General features: G+C 43.7%; 1 protein-coding gene across 1 annotated transcript in view; it reads right to left on the bottom strand.

Moving 5' to 3' along the window:
- The window catches only part of MAPKAPK3 (MAPK activated protein kinase 3), a 72,518-nt gene extending 51,382 nt beyond the window's left edge, over window positions 1–21,136 (bottom strand). The window contains exons 1-2 of the mRNA XM_083726633.1: window positions 20,928–21,136; window positions 16,620–17,001 (exon numbers count right to left, since the gene is read on the bottom strand). Of these exons, the coding sequence (XP_083582759.1) occupies window positions 16,620–16,844 (225 nt within the window). The 5' untranslated portion in view covers window positions 16,845–17,001; window positions 20,928–21,136. The remainder of the gene's footprint in view (window positions 1–16,619; window positions 17,002–20,927) is intronic.
- Window positions 21,137–23,144: the final 2,008 nt, after the last annotated feature.

Here is a 23,144-nt window from a genome sequence, read left to right as displayed (position 1 = left end):
AAAAATTCATTCCTGAGTAAGTCTCAATACCAGCATTATTACTGCACGCTTTGGCAAAAGCACAACATAACTCTTAATAGTTTCAAAATATCAAACCTGCAGAATTTAATATGCTTCCAGAGGTGCATATTTATTACCTCTCATAAAATAATCCTTGCTGTGTAAAAATTCATTGTATTTTCTCAACTTCCTGCAGGAGTGAACACTACAGGTTTCTTATAAATTAGGTTTGTAGCTTGACATGTATTTTAAGACTGAAATCTTTAAAAAGTCTCTTTAAGGGATTTGTCTGCACAGCAGTTTGTCCTGTACAACTGGGAGAGGTTAGGAAAAGATCACTTTGTTTTTCCCTGCTGTGATACCCCTGTGACTTAATCAGAAATGAAGACAAAGTTCCTCATATGAATGACAATGAGGCCCTGCAATGAGGGACAGAAATTACCGTATTTTTCACTCTATAAGACGCACCAGACCACAAGACAAACCTAGTTTTTGGAGGAGGAAAACAAGAAAAAAAATATTCTGAATCTCAGAAGCCAGAACAGCAAGAGGGATCGCTGCGCAGTGAAAGCAGCAATCGCTCTTGCTGTTCTGGCTTCTGGGATAGCTGTGCAGCCTGCATTCGCTTCATAAGACACACACACATTTCCCCTTACTTTTTAGGATGGAAAAAGTGAGTCTTATAGAGCAAAAAATACGGTACCATACAGTATATGTGATGAAAGCCATTTAGTCTCTTTAAGAATATTTTAAATTATATTTGTTATATATTAAAATATTTTATGCTAAAAATTGTATCTGAACTGTTATTAACACATTAATTTCTTTAATTAACAAATCCTCCTCAAGTTTTATTTCACAGGTTTATTACATTGGGTATGAAATTTGAACTTCCTTTCTTTTCAACAATACTCTTCATTCCTAATACTCTTTATTCCAAATGTTTCCCCGTTTTAGTAAGTTTCTTGAAACCTTATATTAATTTTACAAAAAATAATAATCCAATTTTCAAAAATATTACTCAAAGTGGTTCATTGGGCCTTCTTCCTGACAATATGCAAGGAACTGTAATGTAAATAGATGTAAAATAATACACTATATATCCACAACCAATGCACTATTGTTTCATTAGTGATCTTCAGAATACACCCACAAAAAGCACCAGTATAGATGGGCCCTTCTTCTGCCCCATTTTCTGCCAGATGTATGTGCTCAACAGTACAATCTTAACAATGTTTCCTCATAAGTAAGTCCTACTGAATTCAATGGGGTTACTCTCAGGTAAGTAGGGTTACAATTACAGCCTGTGCCCCTCCATATGTTGTTAGACTCCAACTCCCATGAGACCTGCCCCCATGGCCAATGGTAGGGGGTGATGAGATTTGCAGTACAAGAACATCAGGAGGACCTCAGTTCAGCTACCGGTATATCTTCCCTTGCTCCCACAATAAACCATTTGCTAACAAACTCTGAACAGGACTGGATTGTTCAACAATACAGCTGCAATCAGAAACATAGGTTCTTGAAAAGTGTCCCAGAAGAATACTTGTAATTTACTGCAGTTTAACCATTGTTAGGATTGTGCTTTGACTGAAGTCCTATACAATACATGTGAGAGTAAGCGCCCAATAAACCCACAGAATTGCAGAGTTGGAAGGTACCCCCAAAGGCCATCTAGTCCAACCCTTGAAACAAGAATCTCAACTAGTGTATCCATGGCAGAAGGCCATCCAGCCTCTGCTGAAAAACTTCCAAGGAAGTCCACTGTTCAAATATCTGTTCTAGGACATTTCCTGGTATTCATGACAAGCTCACCATGAGTAGTTAGTTGCCCATGGGACTTAAATATTCACAGGACTGGGCTGAAATTTTAAAGTATAAATTTATAATTCCCCCAATAATTCCTAAATATCACTGGTATATCTATATTTAATATCCCAATTACAAATACAACAACTTTCCTAAAAAGGCTATCTGCTTTGATTTTGGGGAGTTTTCAAATATTACTTCAAGCTCTTTAACACAATTTATATTTTCTCTGAGCCCTTCCTCCTGATGAATACCTTCATAGTATTCTCTTTTGGACTGTAATTAATTGCTGTAGACTTAAATTGAACATGCTTTAATCCTTCCCCATGGTTTACTGCCATCATTTATCTTCTGCACATATCTTCAGCGTTCCAAATACCGTCAACTTTATTTATCCCTCTATGCAAATTAAGAAATGTGGACATGTGAGCTCGTGAGTCCTTCCACCCCTCTCTCCTTTTTAAAAACCAACAAAGGATTTAGAAAATGTTGATCAGTTATAATCCATATAAGCTCAGGCTGCAGTTCCTGGGGATGCTTTTCCCCTTATCCTGCATCTGCGTTCCTTGTGCCTGCCCACTGCCTTCTACTGCTGCTGCTTATTGTTCAGAATTCCCAAGGTGCAGCTGAACTTTCTTCTGTTGGAAGGGGCACAGGTGATTGGGAGAAACAGCTTCCCCACTACCCGCAAATCAAGAGGGGTTGCTCAATGTTCTTCCGATTGTCCCACCAACACAAGCATTTCAGCTTGTCAGGCAGAACAATCCCCCTTCTCTTTCCCTAGTGTGCTGTTCCGAGGGCTCTCCTGGCCCCTCCAGAGCCAACTTGGTGGGTGGCAGGGCTAGCGCAAATCCTTCTGCTGACAGGTGAATTCTGCCCAAGGTTTCCCTGCATATTCCTCCCTTGTCTCTGCACCCATTTCCCAACTCAACACATTGCCCTCCTCCCCATACAGCATACTTATTGGTAGTTAACTATCAGGAGGAGGTGCACATTTGACACCATACCCATTTTGGCCCTCGGTGCTAAAGCACATGCTTTGCAGGCAGAAGGTCCCAGGTTCAATCCCTGGCAGCATCTCCAGCTAAAAGGAACAGGTAGCAGGTGATGGGAAGGACCTCTGCCTGAGACTACGAAGAAGAGAAGAAGAGTTTGGATTTGATATCCCACTTTATCACTACCCTAAGGAATCTCAAAGCGGCTAACATTCTCCTTTCCCTTCCTCCCCCACAACAAACACTCTGTGAGGTGAGTGGGGCTGAGAGACTTCAAAGAAGTGTGACTGGCCCAAGGTCACCCAGCTGCTGCATGTGGAGGAGCGGAGACGCGAACCCGGTCCCCCAGATTACGAGTCTACTGCTCTTAACCACTACACCACACTGGCCAAGCACAGCAGACGATAGTGGGCTAGATGGACAGGTAGTCTGGCCTGGTACAAAACGGCCTTCTATGTTCCTAAACCAGAAACTCATTCAGCTGATGTTGTGAACAAGTTCATCTAAGTAATACGGCTTGTTTGCCAGGGTCCTTGGCAGTCCCCCCTTGGCATTGACAGGTGGTGGTGGCAGCAACAGGAACTTGCCCAAGTGGCAGTGCTAGAAGTAGAGGAACGAGCAAAGTCGCCCCAAGGCAGCAGCTCTCATCCAGCTCCCCTTACCTTGAGGCAGGTGGCACCAGCCCAACAGCAGTTCTTAAAAGGGTGGCAATCTTTTAAGGTGCCACAAAATGCTCTGTTGTTTGGATTCTTGCCCGGTGAATTCATGGGTCAGGTAAACTTTGAACCAGGGACTCTCAGATTCACAGATCATTTTCCTGGTCACTACTCGAGTGTAAAGCAACAAGGGGGGGGGCGTAACCATAGCTGTTAACTTTCCCCATTTCTTGCAAGGAATCCTTCATAATAAGGGAATTTCCCTTTAAAAAGGGGGAAAGTTGACAGGTATGCCAATTTGGGGTTATAGTCTACACACTACAAAGATTGCCAAGACAAACCCACTGGCTGCAGGTCAAGGCATTTGAGCGTCCTCTGCTTTACACACAATCTCCCCATTTGGTCAGAAAGCAGGCCTGGCGAAGAGAATAGGGAGCTTCACCAGATCAAGCACCTCCCCAAGTGTCAAAGTGTGACTGTAACTAGATCTAAAAGGGAAAGGGGAGGAGGAGCATTATAAAAAGCCTTTTGCTCATCAGACACAATAGGGCCCTTGTACTCTAATGTGGCTGCAATAGGGGTTTCTGCTGTAGAGACACAGCTGAGCCAGAGAAACCCATCCCCCCTTCTCCCTACCTTCAAGCAATGACATCTTTAGTGTTAACAGCTCTGTTGCTGTGGCAACCAGACTGCTTTTGACAAAGCCACATTGACTGAAAGCAACATGTGGGAAACTGGAATCGCTAAAGCCCTGTGAGAAATGGATTCTAAAAGAAAAACTAGAATTGAAATTTTGGGGTGGTTAAAACACAAACACACAACAGCTCAGTCGGTAGAGCATGAGGCTCTTAATCTCAGGGCCATAGGTTCGAGGCCCAACATTGGGCAAAAGACTTCTGCACTGCAGGGGGTTGGATTAGATGGCCCTTGTGGTCCCTTCCAACTCTATGATTCTTTGCAGAATGCATGAGAGGGGACCATCTGAGCACCATGTAGAAGATAGAATTAATCCTAGTAATATTTTGAACAAGTTCAGAACAGGCGACACAGTGCCAGCACTAAGATGATCTCTTGCATCTTCTGGGTCTGTGTAGGTAGCATAGCACAAGTGTCTATCACTAGCTGCTTACTCCAAAACATCTTCTTGTGTCAGCTATGCCTGGGGGAAAAAATCATCACCTGGGAACTGGTGAGCTGGGATCATAATTCCTCTTGCCAGTAATAGCCAACCCACTGTTTTCCAGAGTTTAATGTGTCATTTGTTTCATTCATGCCGTTCATAATTTCACCATAACATGGGTTAAGACTCATTGGGATGATACAAGAACATTAGCTGGTCAACTGGATTTTAATTCCAAAAGATTACTGGATGACCAATATTTAATATTCTTATTCCAAATATAAGAAATTACCTACAAGAATACAGAGTGATTTGTTTTGAGCCCCTTTCCTTTTCATATTATTTTGGTAAAGAGCAATGAATTCAGCGGTGCACAGCATCATAGCTGCAAAGAAAAGGCTTGACTCACATTTCACCAGCGAGCTTTTTTAGCTCCTCCAAGAGTAGTGTCCGTTCTTTTTTCGTATTTTAAACAGTACACACTAATGATCATCTTTATCCCTGGATAAATGTAAACCAAAGATTAAAAATGACTCAAATGTCAAGCCCAGCATTCTCTGTCATGAATATCTTGAAATATGGACTCAGAAGAAATCATATTTCTCGGGGGAAGCTTGAAACTATCAGGCAGAGTTTAAAGGGGATGACTATGAACTTGCTCCAGCTATCCTGGATTTGAATAAGCTCTCTGGAAGTTAGGAACCCCCACCCCCTTCTATTTCTGAACTATAGATATATTCTGTGGATTAGTCAGACAATGAACAAGAAAGGCCCTCTTTAATTAGACATTCTTGCCTTGCTTCCATTCCAAGGTAACTAATTGTGTAAATTATAGCAGAGGTTTCATCTTGAATATGTAAGGTAGAAATTCATTGCAAGCAAACATCTTGGAATTGACTGAGGTAGCAAGCATGTGCTATTTAAAATGCTCAAGTATTGCATATCCATTTAAACAAGGGCTGTTAATTCTGTATAATCAACAACTGCAGATTGGAAATGTATCAGGTACGCCATATTTATGGAAAGGGATTCAGAGGAGATATGGCTAGCTCGCATAATACTATTCATTGTTGCTTTAAATGTAACACTTTCAAATTGGTTTGTGGGCATTCTGCCACAGCAGTTTTTAAAAACAAATATTACATATATATTTGCCACTTCTTGTTATCTCTCCCTAAGAATAATTTGTTTAACATCCCTGCATGAGCTGCCACATTGTAAAGAGTCATATTATAGGAAGTGCAGAGCTAATTTGCATGCTGAACTACACTTCTTTCCCTCTGCATTTACAATGTATTAAAATGCAAGAGAGTTATAGCTTAATCTCATTGAGAAAGCTTTGAATCATCTTAAACACTTAGGGTGTCTTGTATAAAATACCACCAGCCAGATAATTTGTGTGCTTCCATAGAGAAAGGCAGCACCCCAGGTTTCTACTGATTACAAAAAGGAAGGAGTTCTCATTATTTTCCAACTCATTAAAGAGGCCATCTACTCTATTCCATCTTCATTGGATGGAACACAGCTTGCAGTGGATCTAGAACCAGGAAATGTAGCCAGTAAGGGCTGGATGAAACATCCCACCCCAACACATCACTGCCAATGTTCCATGCATACTGCTTAAAATGATATTATCCGATATCCTATGTGTGAGGAGTGTCTGACCACAGGCATTTTACATCCCTGGCGGTTGTTACTTTGGTGTTCAGACAACGCACATATACAGGCTCTTTCAATGGTGGAGAGCATTCTACCACACTGAGATAGTTCAGTTGGTAGACTCATAATCTCAGAGTTGTGAGCTGCGCAAAAGATTCCTGCATTGCAGGGAATTGGACTAGATGGGCTTCATGGTTCCTTCCAACTCTACAATTCTAGGATTCATAAAACTATAACCTGTGGCCATCCAATGACGCTGAATGGTACAAAATTCAGGGCAGACAAAAGGAAGTAGCTTTTCAAACAGCACCTAATTGTTATGGAATTTGCTCCAGAAACTGACAACCACCAGTGTGGATGCCTTTTTATTTTTAAGGGGATTAGACAAATTTGTGGAATATAAAGCCATCAATGGCTACTGGGCATGCTGCCACAGGCTTTCCACATGCACCTGGTTGGCCACTATGAAAACAGGATGCTGGACTAGATGTTCTTATGGTAGAGCTCTAACTGTGGTCACCCTCCTCATAGAAGTTTGGCTGGTGTCAGCATAAAATTTGCTTATTTTCCCAGGCATTGAAGAATTGGCAGTTTATGGAAGTATCCACAGAATTGTTGGTTCTCCAACCTTATTTGCGTATTTGTTTTAATTTCACTTCCCATGTATTACTATGATTTAATGCATAGAACATGGTGTTTTAATACATTTGTAAACCACCCTAGGGCCAAGAAAGACGATGGACGGAATAAAATGCTCCTTTAAAAATGCCCCATTTGGCTTCTTTTCCACTGTTAAGTATAATCATAAATAATTACAGCAAAACAAACATCATCTAGGCAGACAAGGAATCTTCTGTTGCTTATTGCAACAGATATGCCAACATGAACTCCGTTTTCTGAGTGAAGGGTCTTATGTAGCTAAAAGGGCACCATCTACAAACAAGAGGGAGGAATGAGCAGGTTCGGGGTATCCCCAAGGTTTGCAGAACAGAAAGTCTTTATGGAAAGCACACTAAAGGGGTGGGTTGAGGGAGAAGCAAAATGATCATGTTCTGTGGACATTAAATTCTTTGAATGGAATGGAAAACTCTGAACAAGGACATTCCAGATTGCAACACTTTGTTGCAAGTTCCACTTGTAACTTGCCCAAAAGTTGGTTGCCAACACCCAGTTATCAGTGATGATAATTTCAGGATTCCAGCTTGTGCAAGTTACAGAGGATGATTCACTCAGGTTTCCTTTGCTGTTATTTGTCTATAATGTGTGGTGCTGCCTAAAGTCACTTTCTAAAAGTCATAAGTGGCCTGCTAGTTTGATAAGGGAAGTGGCAAAAGGGTTGAGGGTGTTCACTGGTGACTGGTTGCCACTGGGACTCATAGGCAAGCTGGTGGAACTATGGTCAATGATAGGCAGAGCCAACCAATCCTAGTTTTCTCCCCATCCTCTCTCCTGCTGTGTTCTAGAAAGGCAACACTAAGGAGGAGGAAGCTAACAATTACTACCTCCCTTGGGTTTCTTGTAAGTAAGAAGGCAGGTAAGTGAGGCTGGACTGCCAGAAGACAAAAGTTAGTGGGGCAGTGACCAAATGGGCCAACCTCCATAGGCCTGGTCTTTAACCTTCCCCACATACCATACCAAGAAAAACCACAAACATAAGGTGGAGGCGAGAATTGAAACACACCAGCTCTTGCAATTCTTCCCTGAATGAATTACCTTAGGTCTAACACATGAATGAATAATACACACCCAACACACACATAGTGTGGTGCGATAGTTCAACATCCTATGACTGATCTTCAAATGTGCTGAAGCTGTAGAAAGGTACCTTGATCTTCCTAAGGCTCTAGCTAAGCTGTAAATCTGGGTAAACTTGTTTCAGTTTGTTGGCAGAATGGAAAATAACATAATAAAGGGAGCAGCCGCATGGCCTGTTTTACAAAGACATGTTATGGTTTATACAGACTCTCCACCTCCCCCAATTCCTGCATTTCCACTTTGATGAATTAGAATCAACTTGCTTGAACTCTCTTAAGCAATTCTTCTTTTCTTTTCTTTTTTACAAGGCAGCCAACGTCATAACTTTAAACATTTAACAATGCAAAACAGTTAATCAGTTAAACTGGGCTTATATCGAATGCTAGTCCTACTCACAGTCAACCCACTGAAATTAATGACCATGACCAACTTAGGTCCATTATTTTCAGTGTGTTTACTCTGAGTAGGACTAGCACCAGGCACAATCCTTCGACTCCAAACTATCTGGTTACTAATAGGATCAGATAGCTCCATTGGTTAGAGCGCGGTTCTGATACCACCAAGGTTGCAGGTTTGATCTGCATATGGGACAGCTGCATATTCCTGTATTGCAGTGGGTTGCTTTAGATCAGCCTTTCTCAACTTGTGGGTCCCCAGATGTTGTTGAACTACAACTCCCATCACCCCTAGCTAGCAAGGCCAGAGCTCAGGGATGATGGGAGTTGTAGTCCAACAACATCTGGGGACCCACAGATTGAGAACCGCTGCTCTAGATGATCCTCAGGGCTCCTTACAATTCTATGATTCTAAGGTAATTTAACCCTCACACCACCATCTGCAAGCACCCACAGCATCACCAGAATGTAGCATAATTAATAACATACCAAAGCCACAGGTTTAGGTGCTGCACCAAAATCATAATGAACTGACATAAGAAATAAACTTTAACAGAAAAGTATGTTGTCAGCCTTTGTAAGATACATTTTTAAAATACACCTAGGTAACTCCCCTGGAAGCCTTGTAAAGACTGGGATTTACTACATTAATCTCTCTACGGGAATTATCACCTAGCTGTAAGATACATATTTAGCATAATGAGAAATGAGGAGTGTTTTGCAAATCATACACTATAGGAAACATGCACTTCTTACACATATATTATTTCCTTGCAGCCAAACTCTAATGTGCATTTGTAGCCTTTAGTAGATTGCCTGGGATCTTGGACAGGGCATAGAAGAGTTCAGTCAATCAGGGTTAGTCACACTACACTTCCTCCGCCATTTAAACTGGATTTCACCATGTTCATACCCATATGAAAGCTGTGGGAAGTTTTGTACTGTTAAGCATTTGAAATGTTTCACTCTAGATTTGACTGTTATTCCTCTGGCAGGAGAGGCCATGCGGATCAGTATCAGACCAGCTATAACAAAATTTCTTGTTCTGCAACAAGTCATTAGCTCACAATATATTAGCTCCCTGAAAGGAAGAGTTTTGATCCCTCATAATCAAAGGAGACTTCAAATATTCCATGAAACTACTGTTGAACTCATTATTGAGGGGCTGACTTCACCTGTACTAATCATTATTAGTGCCAAAATATGACCTTTTTTAAAGAAATGCTTATCCATATTTTATTTCTTAGGTGTCTAACCATCAATTACATATTGAGCAAAGCTAAATAAAAACATATGAATATATTCTTCAAAGGAGCTATTTCAAGATCTGCAATATAGCTTCCTGCAATACATATTGCTGAGTCTCTAACCTCTGCAATATGCTACTTTCATGTGTCCTGGAGTAATAGTTTGCATTTCATTGATAATTAAAAAGGGGATTGCCTATTATGTGTATGATTCAGTTTAATGATTTGTTTTCTTTCCTGCAAATCAAATCCTTTAATGTTGCTTTAGGGAACCACTGACGGGGCTAAAAATGAAACTGTTTGCTTGGTCCCAACAAATAATGTCATTTGGAGCAATAGAAAGACCCACTGCCCCAGCTTGCTAAATCTGGTTAATATGTCCCTTTGATTATTTATATTATTTTATCAGAACCAATAAGGGGGACCCCCTGCACACCATGCAATGAAACATGTCTTACTCTAATGCACCTCTCTCTCAATCATTAAATACTGTGAATTATAATTCAGTGTATTCAATATCTGATAGACATTGTATTTTCCAAATAAGGAGAGAGTGGGAAAAGAAGGAGATTTTATATGCACATGAAAGTGCTAACCACACAAAAGCAGCCTGCTCTGAGCTGTCACTGAGTCATGTTAAAGCAATTAACAGGAAGAGGCCACATAAGAAGCAGTATGAGCCCCTGGACATCATGTTGGCCTGGATGGCATGAACTAGCCATGCTTATCCTTCTGTCCTTTTAATTCCATGCATTCCTTCCACTTGGATATGCTGCCCTTAAGTAGTTTGGCTTTCGAGCAAGAAAACCAGTTTGGGTTTTCTAGACTAAGCCAGCAGTGTGTGTGGCATTTCATTCGAAGGGAAACAAAGTTGACAGCACTTCTAAGAAGTGCACAGATAATTGCTATGCCAAGCGGGGCAAATCAAACCACTTAACACTTTAGGAAAATAACCAAAGCCACGGTTAAAGCTCCTGCAATGTCTTTGGGGAAGCCACATTTTATATTCCCAGACTAAAATTATTAGTGAGCATTTTGAAGCGGTTCCTCTAACAGGAACTATACGAAACAACATGGACCTCTCAATCACAATGTGCAGTGGTTGAGTGACATATGGCTCTGTGGTTGTGTGTTTCAGTCCATTAAAAACCTTTTGCATCAAGTACTTAAGTAAAAAAAAATCTTTCTATTGAGTAGTCTGTCCAGATACAGACTGTTCTGATTTGGTTCCCACAGTGAAAGAAAGCTTTTTGGCAAAGAGAAGCCATCTGCCAAGTCTAGAAAAGCCTTGATGGGGATAGTTTGGTGATGTCGGAAGCCTACTGTGAAACAGCATTCCCAGCAACAGAAACCACCTTGGATCTCAGAGCATCGGTGCAGATTATCTGGTTGTGTGTGCCCATGTATCTCTGCAAATAATGGATTTTACCCACTCCTACTTTTTGAATACAAAGATGAAAATGCAAAATGAAAGCATTTATATTTTATTGTGTATTGAGTGTTCCCTCCTACTTATAACTATCTGGGATTGTTAGGATTAGCTCAAAGGATAGCGCTGGGACTACAGTGGTACCTTGGGTTAAGTACTTAATTCGTTCCGGAGGTCTGTTATTAACCTGAAACTGTTCTTAACCTGAAGCACCACTTTAGCTAATGGGGCCTCCTGCTGTCGCCGTGCCGCCAGAGCACGATTTCTGTTCTTATCCTGAAGCAAAGAACTTAACCAGAAGCACTATTTCTGGGTTAGCAGAGTCTGTAACCTGAAGCATATGTAACCTGAAGCGTATGTAACCTGAGGTAATACTGTATTTTAAAGTTGTGATTTTTTAAAAAAAATAAATAATTGCATATATAATCCTTTCAAGAGAGTGTGAACAGGATATTGAGAAAGGCTCTCCCAGCAATGCCATTCTTCTTGGCTTCTCTTTTTAGTCATTAAAGATTGAAATTTAGTAGGTCTAGACAAGTCATTTTGTGACCCTGGCCAGAATCCAAGGTCAGCAAGGTCCCACACCTGCTAAGGTGTCACATCCCAGCAGGGAGACCACCGACAACAGCCCAACAGCCTGCTGCCCCTGTTTGTCCATCCACCTTTCACTCTGCCCAAGACAATAGTGGTGGTGAGAAAGTAGAACAGTAGAACACTGCCTGCTTGCTGGTCTCTGCCTGGCAGGCAAGCAAGCAGACAGAAGTTATGGTGAGAAAGAGGACCAGCAGCTGGTGCTAAGGGCAGTGAGGAGGCAGATTCACCAAGGAAGTGGGGGATGGGGTGTGTCTTATTTAGTTTAAAATATCTATCAAACACTCACATTATAAAGTATCAGACTAGTGCACAGAAAACCAAAGATAAGTGTAAAATATACACAAAAAGTTATAGTACAACACCAGAAGATGGTCACTGGGCAATAATCTAATATTTCATTCAGAAAAGCTTTAGGTAAATAAAAAGGCCTGGAGCATGCATCTGAAAGAGTAGATGGTTGGAATGTGCCTTATCTCAGATGGTAATGAATTCCACATTTAATGGGCTACAATACTCGAAGCTCTACCAGTGGTGGACTGCAAGACGAACAGCAGGAACTCTTGGTGCCACCAGGAAGTCCTCTACCATGGAACATAGTGGCTAGGGAGGGATGTAAGGGAAGAGGTGGCTTCTTAAGTAGCCTGGACCCAAGTTGTTCAGGGAGTTGAAAATAAGTAACAGCACCTTGAACCTGCCTGGTAACATATAGGCAGCCAGTGCAGCTGGTTTGATAAAGGTGTACAGTGTTGATGATAGCATCCTTAAAACAACGTTTTGCACTAACTGCAGCTTCCAGACCAACTTCAAGGGCAGTCACACAGAAATTGCATTGGAGTCAAGCCTTGAGTAGACAAATGCATGGCCACTGTGGCCAGGTTATCACTGTCCAAGAACGGCTACAGCTGGGGTTCCAGCTGGAACCAATGGAGCCTTTAGCAACAGAGATGAAACCGATGAGTACCCCCACACTATGAACCTGTGTCTTCAAAGGGAGTGCAATACTGTCCAGACAAGGCAAGTGCCAAATTTCCCAGACACAGGAACCACCCAGTAAGGTCTGCATCTTGCCAGGATTCTGCCTCAGTTTATTGGCCCTTATCCAGCCTGCCACCACATCCAGGCACCAATTCAGGACTTATTCCCAATTCAATTGTTACAGAGAAATAGCGGTGAGTGTCAGCAGCATACTGAAGACATCATGTTTCATAGATGTTCAATAGCACTGGGAACAAAATAGTGCCCTGTGACATCTCACAACTTAACAGTCAGGGTGCTGACACACAGTCACTCACACTACTCTCTACAACCAGCCCTACAGGTGAGAGAAGAACCACAGAAAAATGGTGCCTCCAAGCCCCAACTCACAGAACTGATCCAGGAGAATACCATGGTCAACAGCATCTGAAGGGCCTTACAAAACCTGGAGTGAACCCTGAATTTCAGCATTCTGTATACTCACACAGGGCCAGAGGAAACAACTGCAATTAGGATGTGGATTAACAGGGTTGTCATTTGTTCTCCCAACTGTAGATATCAACATTGAGTTGGAGTTAGTGCCATGGAAGCACATTTCTCATCCAATATTACTGTTGATACACAATTATAATCAACATCCAAATGTATAGACAAGGCTCCCAGGTGTGACAGAAATTGATCAGAAACAAGACCTTTGCTATGCCAAGACACAGTTTTCAGAAATCATGAGCATCTTAAGTTTTGAATATGCAAACTGAATGAAAAACCTACACTGACTAGAATACACATTTTGAAATAAATCTTCTTTTAACATAACCACTATTAAACACACCCAATTGACGTATTCCATGCTAAAGATGCTCTTAATGTCACTTGTGGAAAAATGTCCCCAAAATTCTAGTTTGTTTAATACAGAGAGGGATCTATAACAACTAGTTAGGAGAATGAATGAATATGTGAACGTTTATGGTTAACGGCAAATAAACTGAGGCCAAATAAGAGTATGGGCAATCAGCTTCTTGCTGTAATAAACATAAAGAAAGTAATTGATCAGCATTTCTCTGTGAAAAATAATGATACTATCACATTTTATATAATATAAAATATGGGAAGGAAGGAGAGGGAGAGGGAGAGAGGATTGCACTACAAATCACTGAAGGGTGCGTGGCAGAAGGAATGTGCTTTGCTTAACACTTAACACATTGTGTGCAGAGAATTGCTTTGTGTGTAGCATCCCATTGTGTAAAACCCTCCCCTCCAGTTGACAGTATGAAGTGGTACAGTTCAGGTACAGAGTTACCTCCTCATCTGCTGTCTGAGAACCAGGCTTCCGCCTCTCTGTAGAGATCCAGCTCAACAGTCTCTCAACACTGCAATCTTACTCTCAAGGTCCACTGAGCAACAGTATTTATTCCAAATAAGTTTATAGGCTACATGGGATCTCAGCCTAGATGTTACAGTTGAATGCAGAGCCTTGCAAACAGAGCAGCATTTCTAATTATGAAACTGTGACTGAATGACCTTGCAAAGAACCCAAAAATAAATATAGGGCAGGGGTAACCAACATGGCGCAAGAACATCTTGATGCCTCACACTGGCGTATTCATTCAGGTGAAAATAATACTTGTGTCACCCATGCTTGTGTGTTCTTATGCATGTGCTTTCAGAAGAAAGCCCAACTGTGTTCAGCTTGACATGCTTCCTGGTGAAGGTGTCTAAATGGCAATGTTAGTGAACAGACTCACCTTATACATGTTTCCTCAAAAGCAAGACCCACTGTGTTCAAAAGGTCTTATTCCCAAGTATACAATCGAAGCCTTAAATTTGCTTCTTTGGGTACAAAAGGGCAGATTATGTACTACAGATGTCTATACCAATCTGCAGTAGTATTTGTCTGAAGAATGAGGAGCTTTAAAAACATTTAAAAAACCACATATGAAAAGGTGCCTCAGCGCGCATGGAGACTTGGTTAACATCTTTCTTTGCACATAATCAGGTAACACAATATTGATGTGACATTCAATTGCATCAACATGCACGTACAATGGGCTAAGCACATATATAAAAAAAGCACATCCACACTACTACACTTGAGACAGATCTTAAGAGACTTACCCTACAAACCTATACATGTCTACTGAGAAAAATGTTTCATTTTTTCAGTGGTGCTTCCTTCCAGGTAGGTGTGCAAAAAACCCAGCAGTTTCAGGCTGCAACCATATTCAAACCTACTAGGGAGTAAGCTGCATTGATCTCAAAGGTAATTCTGAGTAAGGATTGCACTGTGAATATATCCGCTACTTACTCTTGATTTAGCATAGACAAGGCAGTGCCAAGTATGATGGTGTCCTGGGCAAGATGCCCTCCAATGGCCCTTTGGTGGCCACCTGACCCAAGCTTACCAGTGGATGGATGGGGAGAAATGACAGAAGAGATGGCAGCCAGCAACAATGAGAGTAGCATAGCTCCTACCACCTGACAATCCCTTAACCCAGTGCTGTAAAGAGAAGCACTAGGCAAGGCAACTCCAGATGGTACTGCCACTGGCACCATCTTCCTAACAGCCAACAGGCTTCTTTCCCACCTCTTCATATCCTCCAAAACATTGCTCATGGAATATTGGGGACACCTGCAGAGGAGTATGCAATTTCATGCCTCCCCTCCAGGCCTAGCTGAAAATGTAAGACGAGTCTTATTTGATGAGGCCAATGTCCTACCTAGTCCAGCATACAGTTCTCACAGCAGCCAACCAGATGGCAAGTGGAAGTCTACAAGCAAGGAGCACTGTCCTACTCATGATCTGGTATTTAGAGGTATATTGCCTTGGATAAGGGAGAAAACATACAGCTATCATGACTAGGAGCCATCTAGGCAAACCAGTATATTCCACTGCAGTTACACTTCTTGTTTGCTTGCTTACATAGATATGGCAACTTAGCCATATAATTTATTCAAGGTTATATCAGGCTAGAGTATACGCCACCCTCTGATTTCATTCTCAGCATCCTTAACTGCCCGGAAGGTTCTGGCCTAGCCTGTTAGTCACGACCTTGTTTTGTCACCAGTGTCAGTTCCATAAGTATAATAAATGCACCATATAATTGGATGTTTACTCTTTCAATAATTAATGCAACTTAATTATTCTAACCATCATCTGTTGAAAACATTTTTGGCAAATAAAAAAAAAACAAAAATACTCTGTTAAGCATTCCAACAGTGCTCCCCTAAAAGTGCTTTAAAGTATAGAAGTGGATTAACACTTATCCCTGCAGTGGAAATTACCACAATATTAACTATGTATGAAATATATATAGTTATATATCCTGAAGCAGCATTTGTTACACTGCACCAATGAAAATGACTGTAAGTTCTAACAGAATAAAAACGTAACATGCTGTTAAATGAAACAGGGTGCCAATAGACAGGGGTCGTTGAGTCTCAGTACTATTGGTCTTGTTGTCAAATCCACATTAAAGTGTTGTTGGAAATGCATTTTTTTAGTTTCTATCTCAGATCTCTTGCACTGCTAAACTCAGTAACTCAGGCAATATTTTCCTGGTTCACCACAGTGTAGCATCATCAGCATTCAAATCACTATCTGACTCACCGGTCGGGCGGGTGGGTGGGGGAGGGAATAAAGAGAGAAGAGAAGGAAGCATATTTCAGCCCACGCAAAGGAGCAAAAGAATTTTACAATTAGTAATTTAAAACACTAATCCAGGGACTACTTCGAAAAGCCTTAAAGGTTTGGAACAACTAGGCCCTCAATAACATAAGGTTTCCATGCAATTTAGAGAATTTCTAATTCAAATTCTTCAGGAGCATCTAGACCGCCGCAGCAGAGAGCACAACACTTGTCTTTAGCCTCCAAATAAGGAGAAACAACAGCTTCTTGTCGTTTAGTTGTTTAGTCATGTCCGACTCTTCATGACCCCATGGACCAGAGCGCGCCAGGCACTCTTGTCTGGAAACAACAGCTACTTACCTTTAAAGCACATTTCCTCCCTGTCGCCTTGTGAAAGCACTCCATTACTTTGCCATTAATGCCAAGGCCCAGCACCCGCTTAGAGATTTTGTAGTCATCTGTGACTGCATGTTTCTTTATTTCCCCCTTGACAGGGACAGCTCCAGCAGGCAAAGGTCTTGTGTTGCTTTTGCTGTCCTCCTGGCCCTCGGGTGGGGGTCCCTGCTGACTCTCGCCTTGTTCCATGGTAGGCAGAAGTAACAAATTCAGAAAAAGAAGTGGCCAGCCCAGCCCAGTTCCGCCTCACATTCACAGTCTTCCGCAAGGCACCTCCATCAAGTAGGTCAAGACAAACATTTCAAGGAGCCTGGATCCATTTCCTAGGATTCCACTAAGGGATCACCTTAAACAAAAGATGAACAGGCATTTTTGTTGATTATAAAAAGCATGGGAACATAAGCCCTGCTATGTTAGATCAAAGTCCCCTATAGTCTAGCATCCTGTTTCTCAGAGCGGCCAGCCAGATGTTTATGGGAAGCCCTCAGGGAGGACATGAGTACAGGAATACTCCCTCACTGTTATTCTCCACCAGCTGGTATCCAGAAACAAGTTGCTTCCAATCAAGAGTGGCCAGGAGTAGAAAAGGATAGGGCTCTTGCACCTTTAATCATAGCTGTCAACTTTTCCCTTTTCTTGCGAGGAATCCTATTTGGAATAAGGGAATTTCCCTTTAAAAAAGGGGAAAGCTGACAGCTATGCCTTTAATGGTTGTATAAAAGAGTGAAGTTTAGTATGTGTGGCTTACTGGACGAAGCTTCTGCTAAGCAAATAAGCTGCACTAACTGTAACCCTGGTGTGGCTTACTAGGCGTACCTTCTACTTACCAAATAAACTGCAGTAACCCTGCCCTCTTTTTCACCTTATCACCCTACACTGATCCTGGTGGTAGTTTGTATCAGGACTCGTAACCATCAATAGGAGAACAATGGACAGTTTTCCATACCAGTTCCTCTCTAGGTTCTGTAGTAGGCCATGTGGCTTATAGAAAGCAAGCAAAACAATTCACATAGTAACTTCATGGCATAACATGATTGCAGCAATCAGTTTGACTTGCAGCTGCCAACGTTTTACACTGGAAGGATGTGTGTGCTTTTAACAGTTGTACAACACACAAATTCAGCATGTGAAGCCCTAGCTTTCACTGCGTTCCATGCAAGAAACTATGCTATTGTTGAATTCCTAACTACTGTGCGTTTGCTAAACTTTTGTAAAATAAAAAGTAGCATTAGCAAAGTATGACTGCATTCCTTAACTTGCATTTAAAGCATAAGACAAACAAAGAAGGAAAAAGAAAGAAAGAAAGAAAGAAAGAAAGAAAGAAAGAAAGAAAGAAATTAGTTTACAGCATTCAAACTTATAGAAAGGCTCATCTCAGACATCCTGAATGTTGGGATATTTGAGTGCACCAACACTAAAAACTGGTGAATTTTCTCCATGAGGATAGAAAAACAAGGGAAGAGCATGATACTGTTTTTAGACAGTGGTGCTTTGCAAACAACATATTGTGTTTTATTTTTGTTATATGCCATTGTTGTTAGTTACCATGGGTGTCTAAGGCAGGACATATACTTAGTAAACAGGACATTAACTTAGTAAACATCATATCTGCAAGTTAGATCAGAGTAATGTCGGTACTTGCACTAGGTAGTAAAATAATGGCATAACCAATCCAGCCACCATAGTACCAAATTAACATTTAAATCCTTCCTGTTCAGCTTCCAATGTTGGTGCTATTCTGACTGAAGAAGATATTACCTGAGAATGCCCCAGCATCCCAGCAGGCATGGGAAAACTGGGATGGGAAGCTGAAGGAGATTCTTACATCTTGTGGAAATATCCCCATACTCTTACTTTTAACACATAAAAAAGGTAAAGGTACCCCTGCCCGTACGGGCCAGTCGTGACCGACTCTAGGGTTGTGCGCTCATTTCACTTAAGAGGCCATGAGCCGGCACCGTCCGAAGACACTTCCGGGTCACGTGGCCAGCGTGACGAAGCTGCATTTAAATTTGGCTACAAGTATTCTGATGGGACGCGGGTGACACTGTGGTCTAAACCGCAACCCCAGAGTTGTCAGTGACTGGACCTAATGGTCAGGGGTCCTTTTACAAGTATTCTGCATGAAAAAACTGAAGGGCCATGGAAAGGTCTGGGCTTTAGTATTAAAGGTGACTGAAGCCTCTCCTTTCTTTCACCCTGCCCACCCCAAACTGCTGTCTTTAAATACAGTGGTGAGGAACCTTGGGACTTCCAGATGTTGTTTTGACTCCCAACTCCCATCAGCCAAAGCCAGCTTGGCCATTAGCCAGGAGTAGTGAGAGTTGTAGCCCAACAACTTCGGAAGGGCCCTAAGTTCCCCACACCTGGGCTAGACAACCCCAAATCCACCTACTCTCTGACAACAAACAAGGCAGAATGTTACCTGTTTGTCTAAGTAAGCAAATGTGTAGTAGGCTTCAATAAGTTGCCAGGTTTAAAGCTGGAAAACTCTCCTCATCTCTTTTCAGAGATATGTACTAGAGAGTTTCCCCATGTGCTGCTTTCCATTATCTCAGATCACACTGATGGAAAAAGCTTCGCTTGATTAATTTTTTTTGTTTCTAGGCAGCTCCCATTTAAAGAAATGGAAACCCCTTCAAGGTCTAAACTGACAACACTCAACTTCACAGCTATACAGTAGGTGAATAATTCCAGTACAGGAACGGTAGCATGCCAAGCAGCTCACCTGTGCGTGAAGGAAGGTCAGGGAACAGTGCTGGCTCAACAAGGAGATGAGGGGAACCATCTGGATTAGTTAACACATTGAAAGAGTGGTGGGACAGGCAATAGCTTTCCTCGCCTATCCTCCTTCGAAGACAGAGCCAGGAAAGCTCATCACCGTGGCTGTGCTAGGGAGGTAGCACTGATGACAGTAGCAGCACAGTATACACACACACACACGTGTCACATATCCAGAGGAGGGCAACATGTTTGTGATCTGACTGTTCATTCATTTGCATGTCTTGGCTGGATAAGCTATTGGCAGCTGCTGAGATATCTATCTGCCTGCCCACCCCAGCATGCCAGCCACCTAGAGTGCCCACCCACCAGGAGGCAGCAGCAGAATAATGTGACTCCTAATCCAAATTGTTCCCCACATCAGATGGTCAAAGAGCATCTCTACCCACAGGTGAGCTACTTGGTATAGTACACCACCTTTCCAGGGAGGCAGCGCTGAGGACTGCAACCCCACTGGGTCACCTTGGGCCAGTCATCCACAGTCTCTCAGCCTAACCTATTTCACAAGGGGGTTAAATGGGAAGGGGGAAAGCCATGTATACTGCCATATGCTCCTTGGAGGAAAGGTGGGATACAAATGTCATAATTACACCTCAGTGGCCTTATCTACTGAGTTTGTTCTGGGCCTTGAAGCTACTGAAGGAAGGCAGGAAGAAAAGTGGGGAGGGGGAAGAGATTAAGGCTGCAAGCCTGACTCCACCTACCTGGGAGCAAGCACTTCTGATTAGTCATTGTTAGGACTGTAGCCTTAAATAGTAAAGTTTCTAGGACTAGATGATTAAAGTATATGAGAAGGAGTTATTTTAAAATTTTAGTTGGAGTTGAGACTGTGTTCAAGATTCTGCTCCTTCCTTGGGGTTTCTAAGTTAAATCTCTAGTGTGTGTGTATGTAAATGGGTGCAAACAGTTTAGGCACCATGCAATGAACAGGTGGCCATTTTACATCCTTACTTTGAGCTGCTTATAAAAATAATACCATTTACTATGTTGTTTATTTGTTCCTAGGGCCTTACATTTATTCCACCACGAAACCCAAGGCAGTACACACGTGGTTCCCACACAGTCTTCCACACGGGCAACGACAAGACCCAGCAAAGTTGTGTCCTCCTCATGTGCCCGGAGACCATACAGGAGAAAAAAACGCGGTGGTGGACAAGATTTCCCCAATTTTATTTCTCACAATATCCACACGAGGTTAGGTTAGACTGAGAGGAGGCGGCCCGGTGGAGAAAGCGGGAGGGGACCATCTACTGGGAAGCCGCAGGTACAAATATGTCCTGGCCTGCCTGGCACTGCCAGGGAGAAAAGTAGTTCTCGAGGCAAAGAGTCCTCCAACCCACCGAAGTCGCAAAGCCCGAGGAAAGGAGGTTTCCTCAGGTGAGCGGCCAAGGTGGGGGCGGAGGAAGAGAGAACAAAAGCGTGGGAGCGGAGCAGTTGGAGAAGCGCAAGGCGAGAGATGCCGGTGGCGGGAGGATGGGGGTGTTGTATTACCTGCGTTAAGCGCATGCTCCTCACAGGTGGTCGCTCTGTTGCTGCTCCATCAAACGAGCGGGACGGAAGGAGGGGCGGGGATGGGGGCCAGCAGCCGCGCAGCTCCTCGCCACCTCCGCGGCCCAGCCGAGGCTTTTCCTCGAGCCGCGTACGGCAGACTTGGGCGGCCGCTCATGTGACTCCCCGGCCCAACCCGGTCCCGGCAGAGGCACCCGCCCGGGAGGAGGAAGGGAGGGGCATGCGGGAGTGGTGCGAGCGGGTGGGGGGGGGGAGGAGAGCACGTGCTCCGGGACACCTGGCGGGGGCGGGCGGAGGGGGCTCCTCTGGTGGCGGCTGCGGCAGGTGGGCGGGAGGACGGAGCCCCGGCAGCGCGAGCCGGGGCAAGACCAATGTGGAAGGCAAGGAGCGGAGGCTCGGCTGCCGCTTCGCTCACTGCAAAAAGGGGCAGCCGAGGAAACGGCGGCTCGGCCGGGGCTCGCCAGCTTCGTGGAAGCGACGCCCTGAAGCAAAGAGCCAGGAGTTCCCCGTCGATCCAAATGGACGGGGCGGCGGGGGGCGCTGCGTTCAAAAGAAGGCGCGCGAAATGAGGCCGATGCTGTTCCCACCCCTTTTTCCCCTTCCTTTAAGCACATGTCTGCAAAGCGCTTGGCCTGGGAGAAAGCTCCCCTTTGCTCTTCACGCTGTCGTGGTGAATCGCGCTACTGTCTCCGGCGGCTTTGTTTCGCGGTGACGCTTCCTCTCCGTGGCGGAGTTTGCGCTGAGAACAAAGAGCCTGGCGGGAGGGAGAGGGAGCAGCGGCACCCTCGAGAGCAAAGTCTGCAACTGCATCGCCGCGCTCCGAGGGCTTATCTTTTTATTTGTTTTAAAGGGGACAACTGGAAAGCGGCGGCGGCGGGGGGGGGGGGAGAGAAAGCAACTGCGAAGCGATTTCATGGGCCATGAGACTGCTCAGCGAGGAAGAAGCAGGGGGCGGGCTATTTACAACAACCCTCTTATTATTCTGTAGCTTTGGGTTCACGCAAACAACACGATTGTCTACAGCGCGCTGCGCCGATGGTAGCAGAGCAGCACCTGCTGGTCGGAAGTGGGCACGGCCAGGAAGATGCCGGAAGGCAAGCAAGCAAGATGGTGACACTTGCACATTTCAAAGCTGTGTCGACTGTGTGTCATTCTCTTCCGCTATTTTGGAAAGCGAAAAAAAGAGCGGTGTGCTCTGGACGCAATAGTTGACATCCTACGGACGTCCAAGGTTGGCTTTCCTTAGCGCCCCCAGGGCTGGGGGTGGGCTGGGCTGGATGGTCATTTGCCCACTGCTGCTTCAAACTCAAAGGGAGCCTCAAATCCAGACACTTGTTAATGTTTTGGCGTTTGGCAAGTTTCTCAGCTAGTTTTGATGTCCATGGAACTGAATTGTGAAAGACTTAGACAGGGGCAGCCTGGCCTAGTTCACTGCCTGTGGTGAAATGGGAAAATGATGCCTCACCCTACAGCTGCCACCTCCAACACCCCACCAGAGAAGGAAGGAGAAGCAGAGGTAGTGTCTACTTCCAGGTTCCAGCAAGATCAAACTAGAAGCTGCTTCTCCCTTGGTAGGGTGGGACTGCCACTTCTACTCACATCTCAGGGGGCGGGCGGGCGGGCGGTGAGGCGCCTGTGGTGGTGCCAGAGAGCATCTACAACAGCACTCCGGAGAAGGGAGAAGAGATGGCAGCACTGACTTTTGGGTTCTGCTGAGATGTTGCTGGAAGCAGCTTTTCTGGTGGTGGTGGTGGCCTTGATGGCATTGCTTCTCCAGCAATGCATGGCAGGGGGGGCATTCACAGTGGTGCCAGAGAAGTGGTGGCAGCAGCAAGAGCTCCCCAGGACCCCCTGCCACTGCTGCTTCTCTGGTCACAGTGCCAATGAGTGGAGCATCCATGGGGAGCTGCCCCAGTGGGGTTTCACTGCCTGTGGCAGCTCCCTTAGTGGACCTCATGGGTTTGCTGGCCCTGCACTCAGAGTGGCAAAGTTAACAATATATATATTGTTGTTATTAACTAATAAAGGCTTTGTCTTAATATCAGCTGTGACATTCTCCCTCAATAATTCGTGCATTTGATAACTAAATTAATAATCACATTATGTCTCATCTTTTCAGCAGGCAAATATAGACATGATTCACCTTCATGTAAAGTCCAAATGTTGCAGTTCTGAATGTCCTGCTTGTGTCCTATATTT

The sequence above is a fragment of the Podarcis gaigeae genome (genome assembly GCF_964106915.1).
Source record: "Podarcis gaigeae genome assembly, chromosome: 2".
Taxonomy (NCBI): Eukaryota; Metazoa; Chordata; class Lepidosauria; order Squamata; family Lacertidae; genus Podarcis; species Podarcis gaigeae.
The sequence above is the reverse complement of the archived record's forward strand: the minus strand, read 5'-3'. Positions and strand labels throughout refer to the sequence as shown.